We start from the raw sequence: 21,748 nt of genomic DNA, 5'->3' as shown, positions 1-21,748 counted from the left end.
TTTTTTTTTTTTTTGTCAAAGATACACATTGGAGAAAATACAGCTTTTCAAATAAATGGTGTTGGGAAAATTGGATTTCCATATGCAGAAGAATGGAATTAGATCCATATCTTTCACTCTGCACAAAGATCAATTCAAAATAGTACAAAGACCTTAATATAAGGTTTGAAACTCTGGGGCTGGAGACATGGCTTAGTGGTTAAGGCACTTGCCTGCAAAGCCAAAGGACCCAGGTTCGATCCCAGGACCCACATAAGCCAGATGCAAGGTGGTACATGTGTCTAGAGTTTGTTTGCAATGGTTGAAGGCCCTGGTGCTCCCATTCTCCCCTGCCCTTTCTCTCTCTCTCTCTTTTTCTCATCTATCTATCTGCCTCTCTCTCTCAAGGAAATAAATAAAAATAGTTTTAAAAAGATTTGAAACTCTGAAGCTGCTAGAGAAAAACACAGAAAATACTTCAAGACATTGGCATAGGCAAGGATTTTTGGAAAAGGACTACAATAACTTAGGAAATACTACCAAGAATTGACAATGGGATGGCATGAAATTTAAAAGCTTCTGTGCAGGGCTGGAAAGATGGCTTAGTGGTTAAGGCACTTGCCTGCGAAGCCTAAGGACCCAGGTTCGATCCTCCAGGTCCCACGTAAGCCAGATGCACATGGTAGCACATGTGTCTGGAGTTCATTTGCAGTGGCCAGAGGCCCTGGCGCACCCATTTTCTCTCACTCTCTCTCACTTACTCACTCAACAACAACAATAACAATAATAATAGTAATAAAATAAACTGTAAAAGCTTCTGTGCAGTAAATGTAACCACAAAATGAAACAGTCTACAAAATGGAGAAAATCTTTCTCCAGCTCTATATCTGACAGGGGATTAATATCTAAAATGTATATGAAGAACACCAAAACCCCAAATATCTGATCATTAATTTGATTAATAGGTTGAACAAACAGTTCTCAAAAGAAGAAATGCAAATGACCAATATGTATATGAAAAAATGCCCAACATTCTTAGTCACTAGGGAAATGCAAATCAAAACTATATTGAGCTTTCTTCTCACCCAGAGTAGCTATCATCAAGAAAACAAATGACTGCAAATGTTGGTGAGGATATGGGCAAGGAGAAACCCTTACACACTATTGGTGGGAATATACACTAGTGGAGCTATTATGATAATACAGTATTAAGGTTCTTCAATAAACAAGATGGAATTACAATATAAGCCAGTTATACCACACCTTGATATGTGAAGGCATCTAAGCCACCCATCCCACAGATACAGTTGCACATCCACGTTTGGTGCAGGAATTGATATTCACAATAACCAAGTTATAGAATCAGCCTAGAGGCACACTGACAGTCTATACAGCACAGTTGGCTGTAAAGAAAATAAAATTATGTCATTTCCAGGAAAACAGGTGGGATTGGAGATGATCATGTTAAGTGAAGTAAGTCACTCTCAGAAAGACAGGTAAGTGCATGTTTTTTCTCATGTATAATCTAGATTAAAATAAAAAATCATGAAATTAGGAAACAATAATTGCCTAATCATAACAGAAGTGACACAGTGCAGTGATTGGACATGATCTGACTCACCGACTGCAATCCTGACCACCAGCAGAATAACTAGGCCTGGCTTTGGGAAATACTAAAATTGATCTTTTTAAAATTATAGTTTTGGCCTGATGTACACTTTGAAAGATATTGCACATCTTTTCAGCTTCTAAAGGAGAGAATAAAAATAGACTTCAGAGGATATGGGAATCACCTGACATTCGAAACAGAGGTCAGGTGGAACCTTTGTGCTGTAAATTACTGACCATAAACTTGGTCAGTAATACCCATGTGCCAAGTGTGGATAATGCAAGGATGCAGCTTAGGAAGTGGGTACATACAGGGCAGCCCTTGGGTCCTGGATACTCCTGTATGACCACTTAACCCCCAGAAGCAAGTCTTTGTGGCTTTCCTTCCTTCCAAACAGTCACAGATTCTCTAAGCCTCTGCTTCTAGCCCTCCTGTGGCCTATCCTCCTTCCGACCCATCCTTCAGGGGTCTGTATGATAAAGTTTCTTAAGCAAGCCCGTATTGGAGAGATGGCTTAGCGGTTAAGCGCTTGCCTGTTTAGGAACCCCGGTTCCAGGCTCAATTCCCCATGACCCAAGTTAGCCAGATGCACAAGGGGGCGCATGTGTCTGGAGTTCCTTTGCAGTGCTGGATGTCCTGGTGCGCCCATTCTCTCTCTCTTTCTGTCTGTTACTCTCAAATAAATAAACAACCAAAAGAAAAAAGAAAGAAAGCCCGTATTGGGCCCTTCTGCCTCACCTTCTCTCAGCCTCAACCTTCCAGGTGGCTCCTGCTGTATATTCTCCACTTTGATTTTCTACACCAATTATGGGGTTTCACTAGTTATCAGATAATTGCTAATTATCTCTCCTGAGAGAGGGGCTAGGATCTGGTTACTTCAAAGACCAGTTTATGGTTGGGCACTCTCAGGCCACATGATCATCTTTAATTCAATCAATTGGATGTGGGGAGAAAACTCCCCCCCCCTCAGTCATTTATGGAATCTCTCCTATAAAAATAGTTGAGTCAGGCTTTTCTTTCTAAAATTGCCTGCAGCAAGTACCTCACACACCTGACAAAAAAAAAAAAAAAAAAAAAAAAACACCCAGAAAACCAAACAAACACACACACAAAGACTTCCCTTTATGAATAAACTGAATTATGAGGTTAAAGGTAGGAAATAAGGAAAACACACTTGTTCTTATCCAAGATCGAGAACCAGGTTTGACCTAATCCTTGCCTGTTAAGAATGGATTTTGTTTTGCAAATCGGACAGCTCTGCAGTCACGGTTTTCCCCGAGACGACTGCGCACGTGGGGGGTCGCTGCCTCGCGTGGTGGGAGAGAAATAAGAAGCGGGGTGGCGGGGGGAGGGGTGAGAGGAAGCGACGGTCACCTGAGCCCTGGGTCATCATTCCTAGAAGCCACCGGCGGCCCAGCCCCCGGCACCCGCAGACAGCCCCCAGGCAGGGCGCCTGCTCCCGTGCCCTCCTCCTCCTCCTCCTCTCGTTCTAGGCGTGTCCCCGGGAGTGGGCGGCCCCTGGCCCGCGAGCTCCTACTTTCCCCACCTCCCCCCACCCCGCTCTCCTCCTCTTCCTCCTCTTTCTCTGCGTCTGGGCCACTTCCTCCTCCAGCCTCCTCCTGCCGCCCTGGGAGCGCGGAGCCGACGCGCACCGAGAGGTGAGTGCGCCCCGCGGCGGGGGAGGGATGGGGATGGGGATGGGGATGGGGATGGAGAGGAGCGCACGGCCAAGGCCTCCTCCCGGCGGCGGGGGGGACCGTGGGGACGCCGCCGAGGGTGCTGGGCGCCCCACGTTGGCCCGCGCCCCACTTTTCTCCCGTACACTTCCGCACTCGGCTCACGTGATGTGCAGCCGGCTGGGCCGGGAGGGCGGACCGGGAATCCAGCCGCAGCGAAGCGGTGCGCCGCGGGGTGACGGGTGGGCTTTGCCCTGGGCGGTGGCTCGGGAGCCGAGCGCAGAGGAGGACTGGGGGCGAAGGGGGCGAGGCTATCTGGGAAAATGGGGTGACCTCAGGACCGTGCCCTCTGCTTTGCGGGGGTGGGGTGGGGGCGGCTGTGCACAGGACCCGAGTCGGGGTGGAGGGGGCAAGTGTGGGAACGCTAGGGACTCGAGCTCCCGACGCGCCGGGGCCCCTGGGTGACCGAGTGCCAGCGGTGCCCTGGGGCGAGTTGCGGAGACGAAGTCTTCCGGGACGGTCCCCCCCACACACACACCTCCCCCGGGCTCCCCAGCTCTGCACCAATTCCGGTGGTGAGCATGTGATGATCTGCAGGGCCCGGGGTTTTAGGGGACCCTAATTTGGCCAGACCCACCCCACCCCCGACTTCGTGGAGGGGTGACCAAATATGGAGCGTGCACGGGTCCTCCTGGAGGGAGGGACCCATCTTATCCTTTGACCCACGCCCTCTGGAACCCCACCCAGCTCCCGTGGGAAAGTTAGCCCCCACTGATTTCCAAGCGGTCCCCACTCCAGCCTTATTTCTTTAGATCTTAGAAAATCTTCATGTGTTGCCTCCAAACTTTTAAAAAATGAAGAGGGTCCTGAAATACTTTTTGAAGCGTGGCTTTCAGCATACGTCTCAGCACCCTGTGGTCTGCTTTCTTTGTGAGTCCCACGCACCCAGCCTAATTAGATTCAGTGACAATTAGAAGGCTCCACTAGCATCTGCCTTGCTTTCCGTTCTTGAGGCCCAGCCTCTCAGGGACTGGTGCTTTCTTCCTCGTGGACCAGCTTTGTGCCCGACCCTCCTCATTGTTCCCGATCTTACAACGGTGGCGGGCTTCTGTGCAGTTTACGAATGCCAGGAGTCTTGCAAGGATCGTATAACAATGAGTATTTTCTTCTTACTCTCCCCTCCTCCAATCATAAATGTCTAAACCATGCCAAGTTATGTATGCTGGCAGTAATTTTTAAACCTATTGTTTTCCTCTGTGTAGGGATCAGGGCAGGGAACCTTTCTTGCATTGTAAATGCTCTGCCTCTTTAAAGACTCAGCATGTAATATTTCATACAAATGCGCTATTATTTTTAGGGTGTTTGTGTAACAGCAGGAGAAGGGGAAGGCTGGAGAAAAGCTACAGCGAATAGTGTTAGGAATATCATTTATTTGTATGGCGTTGACCACTGTGAGCTCATTTCGGTATCCATACAATGGGATAAATAATGAGTCCTTCGTAAGGTTCTTAGAATTACATGAATTAACTCAGATAAGGGCCCCAAGTGTTATTATAAAGAAATACTGACTGTCTTCCCTGGAGGAATGCACATTATAGAGGGATTTCTTCTTCTCTGATTCTCATTATTAGATGAGGCCTAAGGGTGAAGCATTTTAGTGGGGGTGGGGAAGACATTGGGATAAATCGGAGAATCTGGGTGATCCTTAACCTTGGGCATTTCATCCTCCCTGCCGTTCAGTGCAGCGTCATTTCTTCCTGCCTCACAGATTCTGTCATACTGCATACTTCCAGAAACAGGGCACAAACCATGTTCCTTGTTAGGCAGCTTTGATTCTTAGAGATTTTTAAAAATTTGTATTTATTTGTTTATTTGAGAGAGTGAGGGAGGGGGGGAGAGGCAAATAGAGAGAATGGGTACACCAGGGCCTCCAGCTGCTACGAATGAACTCCAGATGTATGTACCCTTTCGTGGGTGTGGGGCAATCAAACCTGGGTACTTAGGCTTCACAGGCAAGCGCCTTAACTGCCAAACCATCTCTCCAGCCCGATTCTTAGAGATTTGTAAAACATGGCCCCCAAATCTGCCAGTTTAGTCATCTGTGCTTTCTACCCAATAGTACAACTACAGAATAAGAGTGGTTATATAAGTATGTTAAAAGAAAGTTTAGAAAAATATCAGATCCTGGGGCTGAGGAGATTGCTCAGTGGTCAAAGACACTTGCAAAGCCTGCCAGCCTCGATTCGATTCTTCAGAACCACGAAGCCCAGTGCACAAAGTGACACGTGCGTCCTGAGTTTGTTTGGAGCAGCAAAAGGCTTTGTTGAATCCATACACATTCTCTCTGCTTGTAACTAACTAAATAAATAGTGTTCTTTTAAAGAAAGAGCTATAAGCTAACTTTATGCATCGGTATTGTTTTTAAAAAAACAGTTGTGTGTGGGGCTGGAGAGATGGCTTAGTGGTTAAATGGTAAAAGCTTCACTTGCCTGTGAAGCCTAAGGACCCCGGTTCGAGGCTTGATTCCCCAGGACCCACGTTAGCCAGATGCACAAGGGGGCGCAGGCGTCTGGAGTTCGTTTGTAGTGGCTGGAGACACTGGCGTGCCCATTGTCTCTCTCTTTGCCTCTTTCTCTGTCACTCTCAAATAAATAAAAATAAACAAAAAAAATTAAAAAAAATTATTGTGTGTGTGTGTGTGCATGCATGTACTAGGGTTTCTTGCCACTGCAAATGTACTCCAGATGTATGCACCAGTTTGCATCCTGCTTTATGTGGTTAGGTTATTAGGGAATCAAACCCCAGGTCACCAGACTTAACAAGCAGCAAACACCAGCCTTTAGTCACTGAGCCATCTCCCCAGCTCCTATTCTTCAAAATGCAAGGAACAGAGACAGGCCAGCTAGCACAAGCAAACACAGAAAAGACATCGGTTCATGTAACTGGAAAACCCATGGGCACAGAGAGGCTATCGATGTTACAGTGCTGGATTTTCTTTGTGTTAGCTTTCTTCCTGGTGGGGTCGTCTCAGAGTGGCCATTTACCTTCAGGCTATACAGTTACATCTTAGAACCCAGCGGAAGGAGAGTAAGCACTGACTGACTGATCGATCTAGTAAAATCCTGGGGCTGAACATCGGTTTTGCATGGGATCTCCTATCTGAAACCAAGCCAATCATTCTTGCCCTGAGAGCAATGCTCTGAGTGAGGAAGAAAGCGAGATATTTGGACAGAAGTTGGACTTGTGCCGGAATAGATTGTAGATTGTCAGTGCTGGCCAGGCAAGATAACAGCTGTCTACCACTCTGGCATTGCCTGTTTTTTTTTTTTTTCTACTATTATTCTCATGGCATGTTACTCGGGCCTTTCTCCCAGTGATTCTGTGCTCTGGGTATATATTTTTTTGTTTTTAGTATCATCTAAAGTATATCTTGAATTACATACATTATCGATATGATTTCATCGCTAAAAGTTCCCAATACCTGGAGAGTATAATTTTTGATAATAAAATTTTAGGTTTTAGGTAGGTGAATTTAATTGAAGGTTTGGTGTGTTAACTGTAGTTCATGCCCCTTAAATTATAATATTCACACAAATAACATACCAGATGGTGGTTGCACTTTTAATCATTAGAAAATCTGGCATGCCAAATCAATGTCATTTAAGCAGGTGGTATATAGTCATAGATGTCGTTCTTGTTTTTCAAACCTATCAGGAATTAGTAAGAATCCATCTGGACATAGTTGTCTCTTCCAAATTGTCACCTTAAAGGAAACAGTGATACTGCCCCGCTTTTTGGTCATTATTCAATCTGGCCAATTTATTATTTGAAAACAGCAAAGTGATGCCTGTTCTGTCCAGTTGCTCGTACTTTCCAGGGCTTACTTGTGTCTAGTTCCATTTGTTTCCTTACTTCCTTTTGCTTGCTCTTTTTAGTTTATGAAACCACTATTTATTTAACTTCTCTTTGTGGCAAGAGATCACCTTTTAATGGTGAAAGCTGGGCTGGAGAGATGGCTTAGTGGTTAAGGCACTTGCCTGTGAAGCCTAAGGACTCAGGTTTGATTCGCCAGTACCCATGTAAGCCAGATGCACAAAGTGGTGCATGCATCTGGAGTTCGTTTGCAGTAGTTGGAGGCCCTGGCGTGTCCACTCATGCTCCCTCCCTTTCTATTCTACCTCCCCTTTTTTTCCCTCTGTCTCTCTCAAATAAATGTATAAATAAACTTTGATGGTGAAACCCCAGCAACCAGTTATTCCACTGGAGTGAAGTGAAGAGGGAACAATGCTGTGGGATCACACTATGCTGTGAGATCACACAATGCTGTGGGAACACACAGTGAGTGTTAGGGAAGACTTTTTGGAAGAAGTTACATCCCACCTGGGACTCATGTGAGCCTCAAAATGAGGTCTGGGGGGAAGATGTAGGTGAAAACAGGAGAAGGGAGGTGAGTGTCAGAGGCTTGTGGAGCTGCAGCCTAGACTTCCAGGGTATAATGGAGGAGGCTAGAACAGCTCAGAATCCAGTCTATGGAAGGTTCAGGCAAGCCAGGGTAAGGTTCTGCTCTTGTTACTTCTAGAAAATTCTTTATCTGAAGAGGACTGGTCTTCAGTGCAAGCTGGGCTCTGCAGGCAAATATCCAGACAGGGCTCAGAGAAGGGCGTGAGGCTCCTGCATGAGACCGGAAGTTGTGGCCACCCTGACCTGGGAGTGTTCATTACTTTGAAAGCAAGTGCCTTTAACTACTGAGCCGCCTCCTCGGCTGTTTGTTACCCTGGTATCAGCGTGTATCTTCCACTAGACCGCAGGCTGCATGTGGGTTATTTTGGCTCTTCCACCTCCTGGTTCAGGGCTTGCCTCCATGTGCCATTGTGTCTTCTCCTTTGTCTTTGTAACTGGACATCTCCCCTCACCTGTGTATAGAGAACTCCTTCCTTCCTTCTTGTCTGTTTGACCTAGCTTCGCCTGTGTCCTCCAGGAAGCTTGCCTGTAATGCCTTGGTCCCACCATCCACATGGTGCTTGTCACCTCGAGATCGGTTCCAGGCCTTTCTGTGTCCTGAGCATGAATCCTGTATCGCTCTCCTTTTGTAGTTTTGGTGCTTAGCAGGGCGCCGGGAAGAGACACGCTTAGGGTCACAGTGGTGTGCAGAAAAGGGTTGGCTTCTCCCCAGCAGCTGGTGGATTACAGGGGCTGATCTCTGGGACAGCAGAGAGGGGATTCACATAGATAGAAAATGAGGGTCCTTAGTGCCATATACATGACCCTGGTGGGTTTTAGGAGGGGGACATGGTACGCAATAATGACAAACACTGCATGAACAAAAGGCCCTTGGGATTGAAGTGTGCTTGGTAGAATGTAAGAATGGCAGCTTTAGAGAGTTCCTTTCTGTCTTTCAGGCAACAATGAACGTGGATCATGAAGTTAACCTCTTAGTGGAGGAAATTCATCGTTTGGGTTCAAAAAGTAAGTATTCTAACACAGAATATTTGAGTTTATTTCAGAGCAGGCTGGACTGGTGGTGTGGAGAAGCCAATGGAGGTTTGCTCAGGACTTCAGGACACAGCAACTTTCCGAAGCCTGGGGTGGTAATTCCCGTTAGTCATGAAGGGATGTTTGAGAAGCAAGACTTTTGGGGTGTCAGGTTCCTAAAGTAGAAAATACTTGAGGTGTTTTGTTATTCTTTGAATGAAAAGAAAATCAGTGGACTTTGTTTGGTTGCATTAAAATCTGGTATCTGGGCCTTTGGGGGGTGTGGTTCAGTGGTTAAAAACACGTGATTTGCAGTTCTGCTAAGCAGAGTTTGGAACCCTACCATCCACATACAGCCGAGCGCACAATGGCACATGAGCCTAGGGCAACAGCAGGAAGAGTCCTGAGAGCACAACTCACAGGCCAGCCAGTCTAGCCTGCCCAGCAGCCAAACAAGGAGAGAGAGCATCCTGCTTCAGACAAGGAGTGAGGGGGGACCAGTCCCCCAGGTTGTCCTCTGACCCCACACATGCACTGTGGCATACATCCGCACCCGTACACATTACCAAATAATTTTATAAAAATTTGGTATTGGAGTCTTGTTCAGATTTTTCAAAATTAAAATTCACATTTTCTGCTTCATCTTACAACCTGTTTTACAAATGTACTAGGGCCTTAGATTGAAATTATACAAAATTATCTTTTTCTCTAAATTCTTGGGTTTTGCACCGTTATGAACCATCATGCTGGTTTTTTTGTTTTTTGTTTTTTTTCAAGGTAGGGTCTCACTGTAGCTCGGGCTGACCTGGAATTCACCATGGAGTCTCAGGGTAGCCTCGAACTCATGGTGATCCTTCTACCTCTGCCTCCCGACTGCTGAGATGAAAGGCGTGCCACGCCTGCCTCATGCTGGTATTCTTTAAGACTTTTTTTCTTCAACAGCTAGGTAGCTGTTGTACAACTGGTAACATGTAAAATGGTTGTCTTTGTACCTTTTTCCTAAGTTGCACCCAGGCTGTTGTACTCCTGGCTTTAGGTCTTTGCTACATCTCGGGTGAGATAAGCAGGAATTTGGGGATCATTAGGAAAGCAGTCAGAACACTCCACATACTCAGCAGCTTCTAGGGTAATGTACCCAGACACTGGAGGTGGCTCACTAGGCACGGTACTGGCCAAAACCTTTATCATGTAAATGGAAAACACCTTTTAAAAGTATTTCATGGGCTGGAGAAATGGCTTAACGGTTAAGCGCTTGCCTGTGAAGTCTAAGGACCCCGGTTCAAGGCTCGATTCCCCAGGACCCACGTTAGCCAGATGCACAAGGGGGCACACGCGTCTGGAGTTTGTTTGCAGTGGCTGGAGGCCCTGGAGCACCCATTCTCTCTCTCTCTGCCTTTCTCTGCCTGTCATTCTCAAATAAAATTTTAAAAACTGTATTTCATAGCAGGGCTGGGGAGGTGGCTCAGCTATTAGAGGTACTTGCTTCCATAGCCTGATGGCCCAGGTTTGATTCCCCAGTATCCCTATAAAGCCAGATGCACAAAGTGACTCATGCATCTGGAGTTCATTTGCAGCAGCAAGAGGCCCTGGCATGCACCATTCTCTCTCTCTCTTTCTAGTAAATAAATAAAAATATTCATTTCAGTATGATCCTGGTGCGATAGCTATCTGAGAACTGTCATAGTTGGTGGGGGGAGGCACTAGTTAACCCTTGAGTGTCAGCTAGGACTTTAGCTTAGGACTTTAAAGAAAAGAAGCATGACGTGATTTGCAATGGCAGTGAAGCTGATGTGTGTGGAAAACACTGAGACAACACTGGAGAGTATAATTTACTTAGTTCCTCAAATCAAACAAAAGACTTAACTAACTTCCTTTTTTTTTTTTTTTTTTTTGCTAACCCCTTTGATCATCCCAACTCATTGGAAGTTTGGGGAATCCTCTTATTTTTACTGGTGTTCCTTCCCCACATCTCCATGTGTCTCTAGCTCCAAAAGGTTATGGTACTTAGGTACTTTAGTATGTTATTCTGGGTTAATTTTTTTAATATATTTATTTTAAAATATTTTCATTTGCTTATTTATTTGACAGAGAAAGGGAAAGAGAGAGAGAATGGGCGCGCCAGGGCCTCTAGCCACTGTAAACGAACTCCAGACGCATGCACCCCCTTGTGCATCTGGCAAACATGGGTCCTGGGGAATCGAACCAGGGCCCTTTGGCTTTACAGACAAATGCCTTAATTGCTAAGCCATCCCTCCAGCCCAATATATTTATTTTTTGAGAGAGACAGAATGGGCAAACCAGGGCTTCTAGCCACTGCAAACAAACTCCAGACATAAGCACCACCTTGATCAACTGGCTTATGTGGGTACTGGGGAATTGAACCTGGGTCCTTAGGCTTTGCAGGCAAGGGCTTTAACTGCTAAGCCATCTCCCCAGCCTTATTCTGGGTTCTCTAAAGGAACAGAGTCTACAGCATGAATATATATTACAAAAGGGATTTGTTAGATTCGTCTGGCAGTCCCACATGAACTGTCTGCATGCTGTACGATCTGAGAACTGGGAAGCTGGTTCAGACATGAAACTGGGTGTTTCCACACTTCCAACCTGTACTGTAGGTCTGGATGATTCCTGTTGGGCGGGGGGAGGTCGGGTCACTTATCTTCTGTCCATGTTGGGAGGCCAAGGAAACCATGTTCCAGTTTCAGCAAAGGCTGACAGGAGTGGAGTAGATGAAGTCATTGGCAAGGAACAAGGACACCAGGCAAATGGGGTCACTTTTTCCTGGAACCTATTTCCTGGATAGCCAGCCACCAGAAGAACTACCCCCCCCCCAAGTTAATCTCTCTTGGAAATGCCCTCACACACCTGCCCAAGAGGCATGCCTCTTATTTGAGCCAGTCATGTTGACAATAGAGATTAACCATCTTGCTTGGGAGCAAGACAGCTGTTTAGATGGTGGTGTAGTCAGCTTCGCATTGCTGGTAGAAATCATCCAACCAAGAGCAGCTTGTGGGAAAAAGATTTATTTTGGGTTACAGGATCAAAGGGGAAGCTCCACAATGGCAGGGAAAGTGATGGCATGAGCAGAGGGTGGACATCACCACCTGGCCAACATAAGGTGGACAACAGGAACAAACAGGGGAGTGTGCCAAACACTGGCAAGTGGACACTGGCTATAAAAGTCCCCGTAATTTTTACCAATTCCAATGATGTTCATACATCCCCATAGTTCAAGATCTTTTAGCTGAGCCATAATACCAAAAAATTCCCCCAAAACCCATAATGGCACAGCATAAATACACTGCAAAAGAGGGCATTGGGCATAGCAAAGAAATATTCAACCAATACAAGATTTAAAACAACCAGGGCAAACATCAAACTCTAGCTTCAAGTCCAACAACTCTAATCAGTGACAAATCTCCAAGTCTGATAATTCTAAAGAGCAACAAGTCTCTGGCATTCCAATTCCGCCCCTCCAGCTAGGGTATTCACAGTCCTGGAAAACTTCTTTGGGGCTGGCAGCTTTCCTTAGCAGTCATCTCATGGTCCCGGCATCTCCACTGGGTCTCACTGCAATCTACGGTTCATCCTCATGGCCCCATGGGGTCTCCATACAGGCATCCAGCAAACCTACTTCACACTGCTTGTGGCCGTTTCCAAAACACAAGACCACGTTGCAAACGTAATGACCCTCTCTTTCCTGCATTTTTATACTCCATAATACCAGATAGGATGCCAATTTGTTAATCCAGGGGGGAAAAAAGCAGACTTTGAAGAACAGGACACTCCTTGAGCACTCAGGTCCCCTCAAAAGAATCGACATTCTTCCTGTTGCCCCAGCGCAGGTCAGCTGGCCCAATCTCAAAGGTTGTAATCTCTCAGTTGCAGCTGAACAGGCAACAGTTCACCCAAAGATTTTTCTTTCTGTGCCATATCCCTCTGCTCACACCAGTTCATTTCTACACAAAGCAACTCTGCACAACTTCTCAGGACATGGGCATAAGAGCAAGCTTCTCACACAAACTACTAGCCCAGTCCAGGCAAAGCTCTTTCTCACCCTCATGAGTCAAACCTCATAGTTCATAGTTCTTGTTACATTCAGGTCCTTCAACTCTGACCAGAATAGTCCATGAAGCTGTACTTACAGCACTGCAAAGCATCTCTTAGGCCAAATTTTCAAATCCTTCTACATTCCTCTTGAAAATCAGCTCTAAAAGGCCAAAGCCGCACAGTCAGGTGTCTAGCAGCAATCCATCTCCTCGGTACCACTTTACTATTGCAGTCAGGTTCACACTGCTGGTAGAAATCACCCAACCAAGAGCAGCTTGTAGGAAAAGGAGGTTTATTTTGGCTTACAGGCTCAAGGGGAAGCTCCACGATGGCAGGAGAAAACGATGGCATGAGCAGAGGGGGGACATCACCCCCTGGCCAACATAAGGTGGACAATAGCAACAGAAGAGTTGAGTCAAACACTGGCAAGAGGACACTGGCTATAACACTTATAAGCCCGCCCCCAACAATACTTTACCTCCAGGAGGTTTTAATTCCCAAATCTCCATCATCTGGGAACCTAGCATTCAGAACACCTAAGTTTATGGGGGGAACACTTGAATCAAACTGCCACAGTAACAAGCATATTTCCACCCATTTGCAGAATTTTTTTTGTAGTCCTGTTAACCTGGCATTCATTGGTCAGATTAAAGTGGTTTTAAAATTCTAACCTGTGCACCCTTAGAAGTGTATCTGTGTTCTACTAGGCAATGCTGAAATTCTACTTTCAAATGAGCAGCTTTGTAAATTAGAAGCCTTTGGCTGATTATCATAATAACATCCATATGCATGGAAATACATTTTAAATTTTGCAGCTTCACCAGGCCACCTTGACTTTCTCACTCTTGGCAAAAGATGACTTGCTTCTGACATGTTGCAGTTAATTATTTAAGTTGTGTCTGAAGTAATTTTGACTAATCTACGTATGATCTATGAGCTTGAGTTGAGAATGGATGAAGGAAATTTTAACTGTTTCTTTTAAGGTCTCAGTTTTTTTAAATTTAATTTTTATTAACATTTTCCATGATTATAAAAAAAAAATCCCATGGTAATACTCGCCCCTCCCCCCCACTTTTTGGCATTTTTATCAAATATCAGGTGGCTATAGCTACCTGGGCTTACATCTGGGTCCTCTATTCTGTTCCACTGATCTACATGTCTGTTTTTGTGCCAGTACCATGCTGTTTTTGTTACTATGGCTCTGTAGTATAGGTTAAAATCAGGTATGGTGATACCACCAGCCTTATTTTTGTTGCTCAGTATTATTTTAGATATTCAAGGTTTTTTGTGATTCCAAATGAACTTTTGGATTGTTTTTTCTATTTCCATGAAGAATGCCTTTGAAATTTTGATAGGGATTGCATTAAATGTGTAAAGGTCTCAGTTTTTCATCCAGGGAGTTGAGATTAAGTGAAGCATGGTTATTTGGAGATTTAAATCTCTTTATCCATCAAATATTTCTTGACTTTTCCTAGGGGTCCAAGTGCAGGATATACAGAAATAAACAAAATTCCACCTGAGCCTTTGGGGTCTCCTTTACTTCAGGTAGACAGACGAAGCCTGTCTTAGGAAGTGGTTAGGCGTATGGGTTGGACTGGGTGTGGTGAGGCACATCTGTGATCTTAGCACTCTAGAGGTAAAGGCTGAGAGTTGTGCGTTCAAGGACAGCCTGAGCTACATAATGAGATGCTGTTAAAAAAAAAGAAAGGAAAGATCTACCATATGACCCAGCTATAGCACTCCTAGGCATATATCCAAAGGACTCATCTCATTTCCTTAGAAGTACATGCTCAACCATGTTTATTGCTGCTCAATTTATAATAGCTGGGAAATGGAACCAGCCTAGATGTCCCTCAACAGATGAGTGGATAATGAAGATGTGGTACATTTATACAATGGAGTTCTACTCAGCGGTAAAGAAAAATGAAGTTATGAAATTTGCAGAAAAATGGATGGACCTGGAAAGTATTATACTAAGTCAGGTAACCCAGGCCCAGAAAGCCAAGCGCCACATGTTCTCCCTCATATGGGGATCCTAGCTACAGATGACTGGGCTTCTGTGTGAGAATGAAAATACTTAGTAGCAGAGGCCAGTAAGTTGAAAAGGAGACATAAAGGGTGGAGAAAGGAAGGGAAGAGGATACTTAATAGGTTGATATTGTATATATGTAATTACAATGATTGTAATGGGGAGGTAATATGATTGAGAATGGAATTTCAAACGGGAAAGTGTGGGGGTGGGGAGGGAGGGAATTACCATGGGATATATTTTATAATCATGGAAAATGTTAATAAAAATTTAAAAAAAAAAAAAAAAAAAAAAAAAAAAGAAAGGAAAGGAAAGGAAAGGGAGAGGAGACTCTGGGAATATGGCCCAGTGGTTAAAGACACTTGCTTGTAAAGCCTGACAGTCCAGGTTCAGTTTCCAAACCACCCACATAAGCCAGATGCAAAAAGTAGCAGAAGGGCTGGAGAGATGGCTTAGTGGTAAAGGCGCTTGCTTGCAAATCTGAAGGACCCATGTTCAACTCCCCAGATCCCACGAAAGCCAGAAACACAAGGTGACACACGTGCATGGTCGCATGCGCGCACAAGGTGGCGCACGTGTCTGGAGTTCGATTGCAGTGGCTGGAGGCCCTGGCGCAACAATGCTCACTCTCCTACTCTCTCATGCTCTCTCTTGCTCATTAAAAAAGAAAAAAGGGCCGGGCATGGTGGCGCACGCCTTTAATCCCAGCACTCGGGAGGCAGAGGTAGGAGGATCGCCGTGAGTTCAAGGCCACCCTGAGACTACAGAGTTAATTCCAGGTCAGCCTGGACCAGAGTGAGACCCTACCTCGAAAAACCAAAAAAAACAAAAAACAAAAAAGAAAAAAGGTATAAACAAGTGTCTGGTGTTCATTTGCAGCAGCAAGCACATGTGTGTGCATACACACACACAGAAGTAATTTCTTTAAAAATATGGGTCATGTCAGACTTTGGGAATGAATCCTAGCTTCTCTTTACATGTATGATCTTAGGCCTTTTGCTATACTTTTCTGTTTCTTGCTTTCTTTATTTATATAATGACACTCTATTTCAGCAATTCAGGAATTTTTTTTTCCATTAAAATTTTTTAAATATTTATTTTGAGAGACAGAAGGAGGCACACGGGAAGAGGGTGAGTATGGGCACCCCAGAGCCACCTGCCACGGCAAATGAACTGCAAATGCATGCACTCCTTTCTGCATCTGGCTTTACGTGGGTACTAAGGAATTGAACCTGGCCTGTCAGGCTTTGCAAGCAAGTGCCTTTAGCCACTGAGCCAGCCCTCCAGCCCTTTTCTTCACATTTTAAAGGCTATAAAATAGAATGCATCTTAATACTTGGTTTGCTATATTTCAGTAGGCAGTTTAGTTTGAATGTAAAATAATGGTTCTTCTTTCAATCATTGTGCCTTCTCTTCCGTGAAACGAGGATTGAGTGAATTTTAATGACTGTAAAATGCATTGAGCATGTCAAGTAGTCAATAAATGTTAGCCATTATTACTGTAATTGATGGTGAATGCCTTGATACACAGGTACTCAGGTTGATAAGAAAAGGTAACTAACTCAATTGAGGGAACTGTGGTAGAAGTCTCTGGGAAGTTGACATTTGAAAGGAATTTATCTAGTGAAAGAGTTCTAGGATAAGTGGGCAGATGGATCAACACAGGCACGATTACAAAAGCTGGATCTCTCAAGGTGTTGTGGGCACCAGAATCTCATTATAATGGAATAAAAATGTGTGTGGACGGGCTGGAGAGATGGCTTAGTGGTTAAGCACTTGCCTGTGAAGCCTAAGGACCCCGGTTCAAGGTTCAGTTCCCCAGGTCCCACGTTAGCCAGATGCACAAGGGGGCGCACGCGTCTGGAGTTTGTTTGCAGAGGCTGGAAGCCCTGGCGCGCCCATTCTCTCTCTCTCCCTCTATCTGTCTTTCTCTCTGTCTGTCGCTCTCAAATAAATAAATAAAAAATGAACAAAAAATAAAAATAAAAAATGTGTGTGGAGAAGCAGGCAGCAGTGGGTACAGGACCATGGTAAGGAGCCTCATGTGAGGTCACGGTCTTCATTTGACAAGTACCTGGAGCCATTGAAGAAATAGAAAAATGTCCTTCAGATTTGCATCTCATACTATTTCTTCCACATCTTTTTTATTTCCCACCAATGCAAATGAAGTGTATTGGGGGCAAAAATAGAAGTAAGGGGGCTGGGGAGATGGCTTAGTTAAGATGCTTGTCTGCAAAGCCTAAGGACCCATGTTCAACTTTCCAGGTCCCATGTTAGCCAGACACACAAAGGTGAGCCAAGCACAAGGTCGCACATGCCCACTAGGTGGTGCAAGTGTCTAGAGTTTGATTGCAGTGGCTGAGGCCCTGGCACGCTAATTCTCTATTGTTGCTTTCTCCCTGTCTCTCTTTCTTGCTCTCCTCCTAACCCCCCTTAAAAAAATAGAAGAAAGGAAGGTTGGTTAAGGAGTAAGCAGTTACCGGCTTGGAGTTATCTGGATAGGAAACAATTAGGGCCTTGACCCAACACTGGAGAAGAGAGGCTAGAGCTACAAAAGACGCAGGATGGTGCAGTCACCTGGATCTCTGTCAGATTGAACGAGAGCGTGGGAAAACCCAGGGACTGCCCGTTTTTGTCTTTGATGCCTTTAAGAACATGCAACTTGCTGGGTATGGTGGTGCACGCCTTTAATCCCAGCACTCAGGAGGCAGAGGTAGGAGGATCATTGTGAGTTCAAAGCCACCCTGAGACTACATAGTGAATTCCAGGTCAGTGAGACCCTACCTTGAAAAACAAAAACAAAACAAAAAAACCCATGCAACTTAGATAGGGAGTTGACTGTGTGCTGGGCACTCTACAGACATTTACTGATTCATCTTTGCAACAAAGCTGTCAGGGTATTTTCACTTCCATTTACTGGATGAGGTAACCGATGGCGGCAACTTGAAGGACGTCTGCGGCTTCCCAACAGCATCACTTACATCTAACTACCAACACGTTCCATTGTTTTTTTTTCTTTTTTCTTTCTTTCTTTTTTTTTTTTTTTTTTTTTTTTTGGTTTTTCGAGGTAGGGTCTCACTCTGGTCCAGGCTGACCTGGAATTAACTCTGTAGTCTCAGGGTGGCCTTGAACTCATGGCGATCCTCCTACCTCTGCCTCCCGAGTGCTGGGATTAAAGGCGTGCGCCACCACGCCCGGCTCGTTTTTTCTTTTTCTTTTCATGTTTCGCATGGTGTGTATGTGTGTTTGTTTGTGTGTCATCACGTATGTGCATATATGTGTGAAGGCTATAGGTGGAAGTCAGCACCTTCCTGGATCACTGTCCACCTTATTCTTTGTCTTGCTGAACGTAGAGCTAGCTAGTGAGCCCCGGAGATTCCCTGCCTCCCAGCCCAGCATTCTGCAGGGTTCCTGGGATTCCGAAGTCAGATCTTCATGCTTGTATGAAAAGCACTTTATCCACTGAGCTACCTTCTCAGCTCAGACCTCCATTCTTAATAGTGGATCCCCCCCCCCGCCTTTTTTTTTTTTTTTTTCCAGGTAGGGTCTTATGCTAGTCCAGGATGACCTAGAGTTCACCGTGTAGTCAGGGTGACCTTGAACTCACAGTGATCCTCCTTACCTCTGCCTCCCCAGTGCTGGGATTAAAGGTCTGTACCACCATACCCAGCTAGTTCTCCTTTAAAATATACACATATAGGGGCTGGAGAGATGGCTTAGTGGTTAAGGTGCTTACTTACAAAGCCAAAGGACCAAAGTTTGATTCCCCCAAGAACCACGTTAGCCAGATGAACAAGGGGGCACATGCGTCTGGAGTTTGTTTGCAATGGCTGGAGGCCCTGACACACCCATTCTCTCTCTCCCTCTTTCTCTTTGAAATAAATAAATAAAAATAAAATATTAAACAATGTACATAAGTATTTATTTATTTATTTGCAAGTAGAGAGAGAAAGAGAATGGGTACACCAGGTCCTCCAGCTGCTGCCAACAAGCTCCACATGTATGTGCCACTGTGCATCTGGCTTTACCTAGGTACTGGGGAATTGAACCCTGGTTGTTAGGCTTTGTAGGCATCTGTCTTAACCACCGACCCATCTCCCCAGGCAAACACCTTAATTGCTAAGCCATCCCTCCAGCCCAAGGTTTATTTTTTTTCCCTCAGTTTTTATTAACATTTTCCATGATTATAAAAAATATCCCATGGTAATATCTCCCCCCCACACTTTCCCCTTTGAAATTCCATTCTCCATCATATCCCCTCCCCATCTCAATCAGCCTCTTTTATTTTGATGTCATGATCTTGATGGTCTTGTGTAGGTAGTGTCAGGCACTATGAGGTCATGGATATCCAGGACATTTTATGTCTGGAGGGAGCATGTTGTAAGGAGTCCTACCCTTCCTTTGGCTCTTACATTCTTTCCGCCACCTCTTCCGCATTAGACCCTGAGCCTTGGAGGGTGTGATCGAGATGTTACTTAGTACTCCAGTCACTTCTTTCCAGCACTATGATACCTTCTGAGTCATCCCAAGATCACTGCCATCTGAACAGAGAAGATTCTCTACCCAAAGTGAGAGTATTGTTAATATAAGGGTATGAATATTAAGAGAAGTGCTTACTGGGCAGTTTGATAAACATAGTATATACAATTTTCCTGAGATCAGCACATGTTATACCCCTAGAGCTCATGACTACCCCTGTTTTAAGTTTTCAGTATCAGAGATGTGTTTCCCCCCATGGAGTGGGCCTCCAGTCCAATTGGAGGGCAGTTGGTTTCCACCATGACAGACATGGCACTATTGCACCCGTTGGTTCATTTGGCCTGGCTGGCCAGTTATAAGGCTTGTAGTGTCCACTGTTGAGAATCTTCATTGGTGGTATCTCTTTCTCCCATTGAACTACTTGTAGAATGGCTTCTTCCAGCTTTCTTTCAGCTGGTCTACATGGAGGAGGTTTTCAGCTCAGTTCCAGTAGGATTTCTCACTGGCCTTGCAGCCCAAGTATGTGGAGTCTTCAGCAATAGGGTCTTACCATCTATTCCTGATGGGAAACCAAGGACCTCAGCAATGGCCTATAATGTTTTGGGGGCATCAGGGACCTCCCTGGCCAACAACTCACTGGAGGTATCCCATCCCTGGTACTGAAAATTTTGTAGCAACGATCTATGGCTCCTGAGTGTTCCATTGCCCAAAACCAGAGGATTCCATATGATTTATTTCCATCCTCTTAGATTTAGATTAGCCCTCCCTCTGCCTTTCCTTTACTCACTCTCTTCCCCTGACCTCACTTTGGGCCTTTTCACCTCTGTTAATCTATTCTTTTATTTACATATATATAATACCAATCTAAGGTTTATTTTTAAGGCCTCCACTTCCACTGTGGGCATTATTGAGTATGCTCGGAACAGGGTTTGAGAAACAGTGTTATTGGTCCTGGGTTTCCTTTATATATATATGGCTATTATTGGTCAGTATTGTTGTTACCTTTATGTTGCTGGGACAAAACACCAGACCAAAAACGAGCTGATGGAAGGAAAGGGTTGATTTCAACTTACAGTCACTAGGGGAGGTTTTATCAGGGCAGGGACAGGATGGAAGAGCTGAGGCTGGACATCACTTCTTGCCACAGCAGCTGGCGGAAAGCAGCAAGACAGTGATCTGAGCTCTGGATGGGGGAAGCAGGACTGTAACACCCCCAAACCCATCCTTAGCCACGTAGTCCCTCCAGCAAGGCCACACCTCCCAAACATGCCACCAGCTGGGGACCAAGCATTCAAAATGAGTGCATGGGGCCCACAATCAGACAATGAATTCACTTTTCACACCGTAATAAGTCAACTTTTGTCAATATTTCTGTGTTCCCTTTCAGTCTTTGTCTAGATAATAAAGCCAGGAGACCGTGTGTGCGTGACGCATTGCGTTTATTCCATTACTTGGAGCTAAAAATTAGTTCAGTGTGAGATTTTAATCTGGCTTAGCCCGTGGTTAGATGATTATGAGAGTCTGCAAGTTTGTGGAGCACAAGCGTTTGGAGACGTGAAACAGACTTTGCATTTGCTGACACTGTATTTTCTCGAATTAGATGCAGAGGGAAAGTTAAGTGTGAAATTCGGGGTCCTCTTCCGAGATGACAGATGTGCCAACCTCTTTGAAGCACTGGTGGGAACTCTGAAAGCTGCAAAGCGAAGGAAGATTGTGACCTACCCGGGAGAGCTGCTGCTGCAGGGCGCGCATGACGACGTCGACATCATCCTCCTGCAGGAGTAATTAGTGTGGGCGCATGTCCTCCTGTCGCTGGTCAACTGGAATGTTATTAAGTCAAAGGAAACCTGAGGCTACTTGATGCATTTTTATAGAACTTTGTTAACCAAAAGGGGACTCATTTTTAGAAGCTTGTTCTTTTTTTAAAAAATATATGTATATATCTTGAAAGAAAATGTATTACATTGCAAAACAAACAAAACCTACTATTTTTCTTAGGGGTGTGACTGGGGCATGTAAGTAATGAGGCCTTTTCTGGAGGGGTGAGGAGAGTTTGTTTCATGAATCATTCTTAGGCAGTTTCTACAGATATTTGACATTCTGTCAAAGCAAGAAGCAAACAAGACCAACTGCCACAAGGTTGTTATGTTTATGTAATAAAAACATGTCGCTGTCTTTAAATTGCCTTATTGAGTTATTTTGTTTTGATGGGGCTGTGTACTTATGCCTGAGTTAGGGGACAAAGCAAAAAGTGTAACTTAAAACTTCAATTTAGCTGGGCGTGGTGGTGCACACCTTGAATCCCAGCACTTGGGAGGCAGAGGTAGGAGGAGCACCATGAGTTCGAGGCCACCCTGAAGGTACAGAGTGAAATCCAGGTCAGCCTGAGCTAGAGTGAGACCCTACCTTGAAAAACAAAATGAAAAATAAAATGAAAGGAAATAAACATTCATT

The 21,748-nt window shown here is 44.9% G+C and overlaps 1 protein-coding gene across 1 annotated transcript; it reads left to right on the top strand.

Annotated features, from left to right (window-relative positions):
• Positions 1 to 2,999: 2,999 nt before the first annotated feature.
• Abracl (ABRA C-terminal like) lies at positions 3,000 to 21,475 on the top strand. Its single transcript, XM_004651161.2, has 3 exons — positions 3,000 to 3,246; positions 8,664 to 8,730; positions 20,895 to 21,475. The coding sequence occupies exons 2-3, from the start codon at positions 8,670 to 8,672 to the stop codon at positions 21,077 to 21,079; spliced, it is 246 nt and encodes an 81-aa protein (XP_004651218.1). The 5' UTR covers positions 3,000 to 3,246; positions 8,664 to 8,669; the 3' UTR covers positions 21,080 to 21,475.
• Positions 21,476 to 21,748: the final 273 nt, after the last annotated feature.

Source organism: Jaculus jaculus, chromosome 9 (assembly GCF_020740685.1).
Source record: "Jaculus jaculus isolate mJacJac1 chromosome 9, mJacJac1.mat.Y.cur, whole genome shotgun sequence".
NCBI classification, from domain to species: Eukaryota; Metazoa; Chordata; class Mammalia; order Rodentia; family Dipodidae; genus Jaculus; species Jaculus jaculus.
The sequence above is the reverse complement of the archived record's forward strand: the minus strand, read 5'-3'. Positions and strand labels throughout refer to the sequence as shown.

Bases quoted from the DNA above. Each gene is read 5' to 3' on its own strand.
- Abracl (XM_004651161.2), top strand. From the start codon at position 8,670: ATGAACGTGGATCATGAAGTTAACCTCTTAGTGGAGGAAATTCATCGT. The intron at 8,731-20,894 runs GTAAGTATTCTA...TTCTCGAATTAG, and splicing joins TCATCGTTTGGGTTCAAAAA to ATGCAGAGGGAAAGTTAAGT.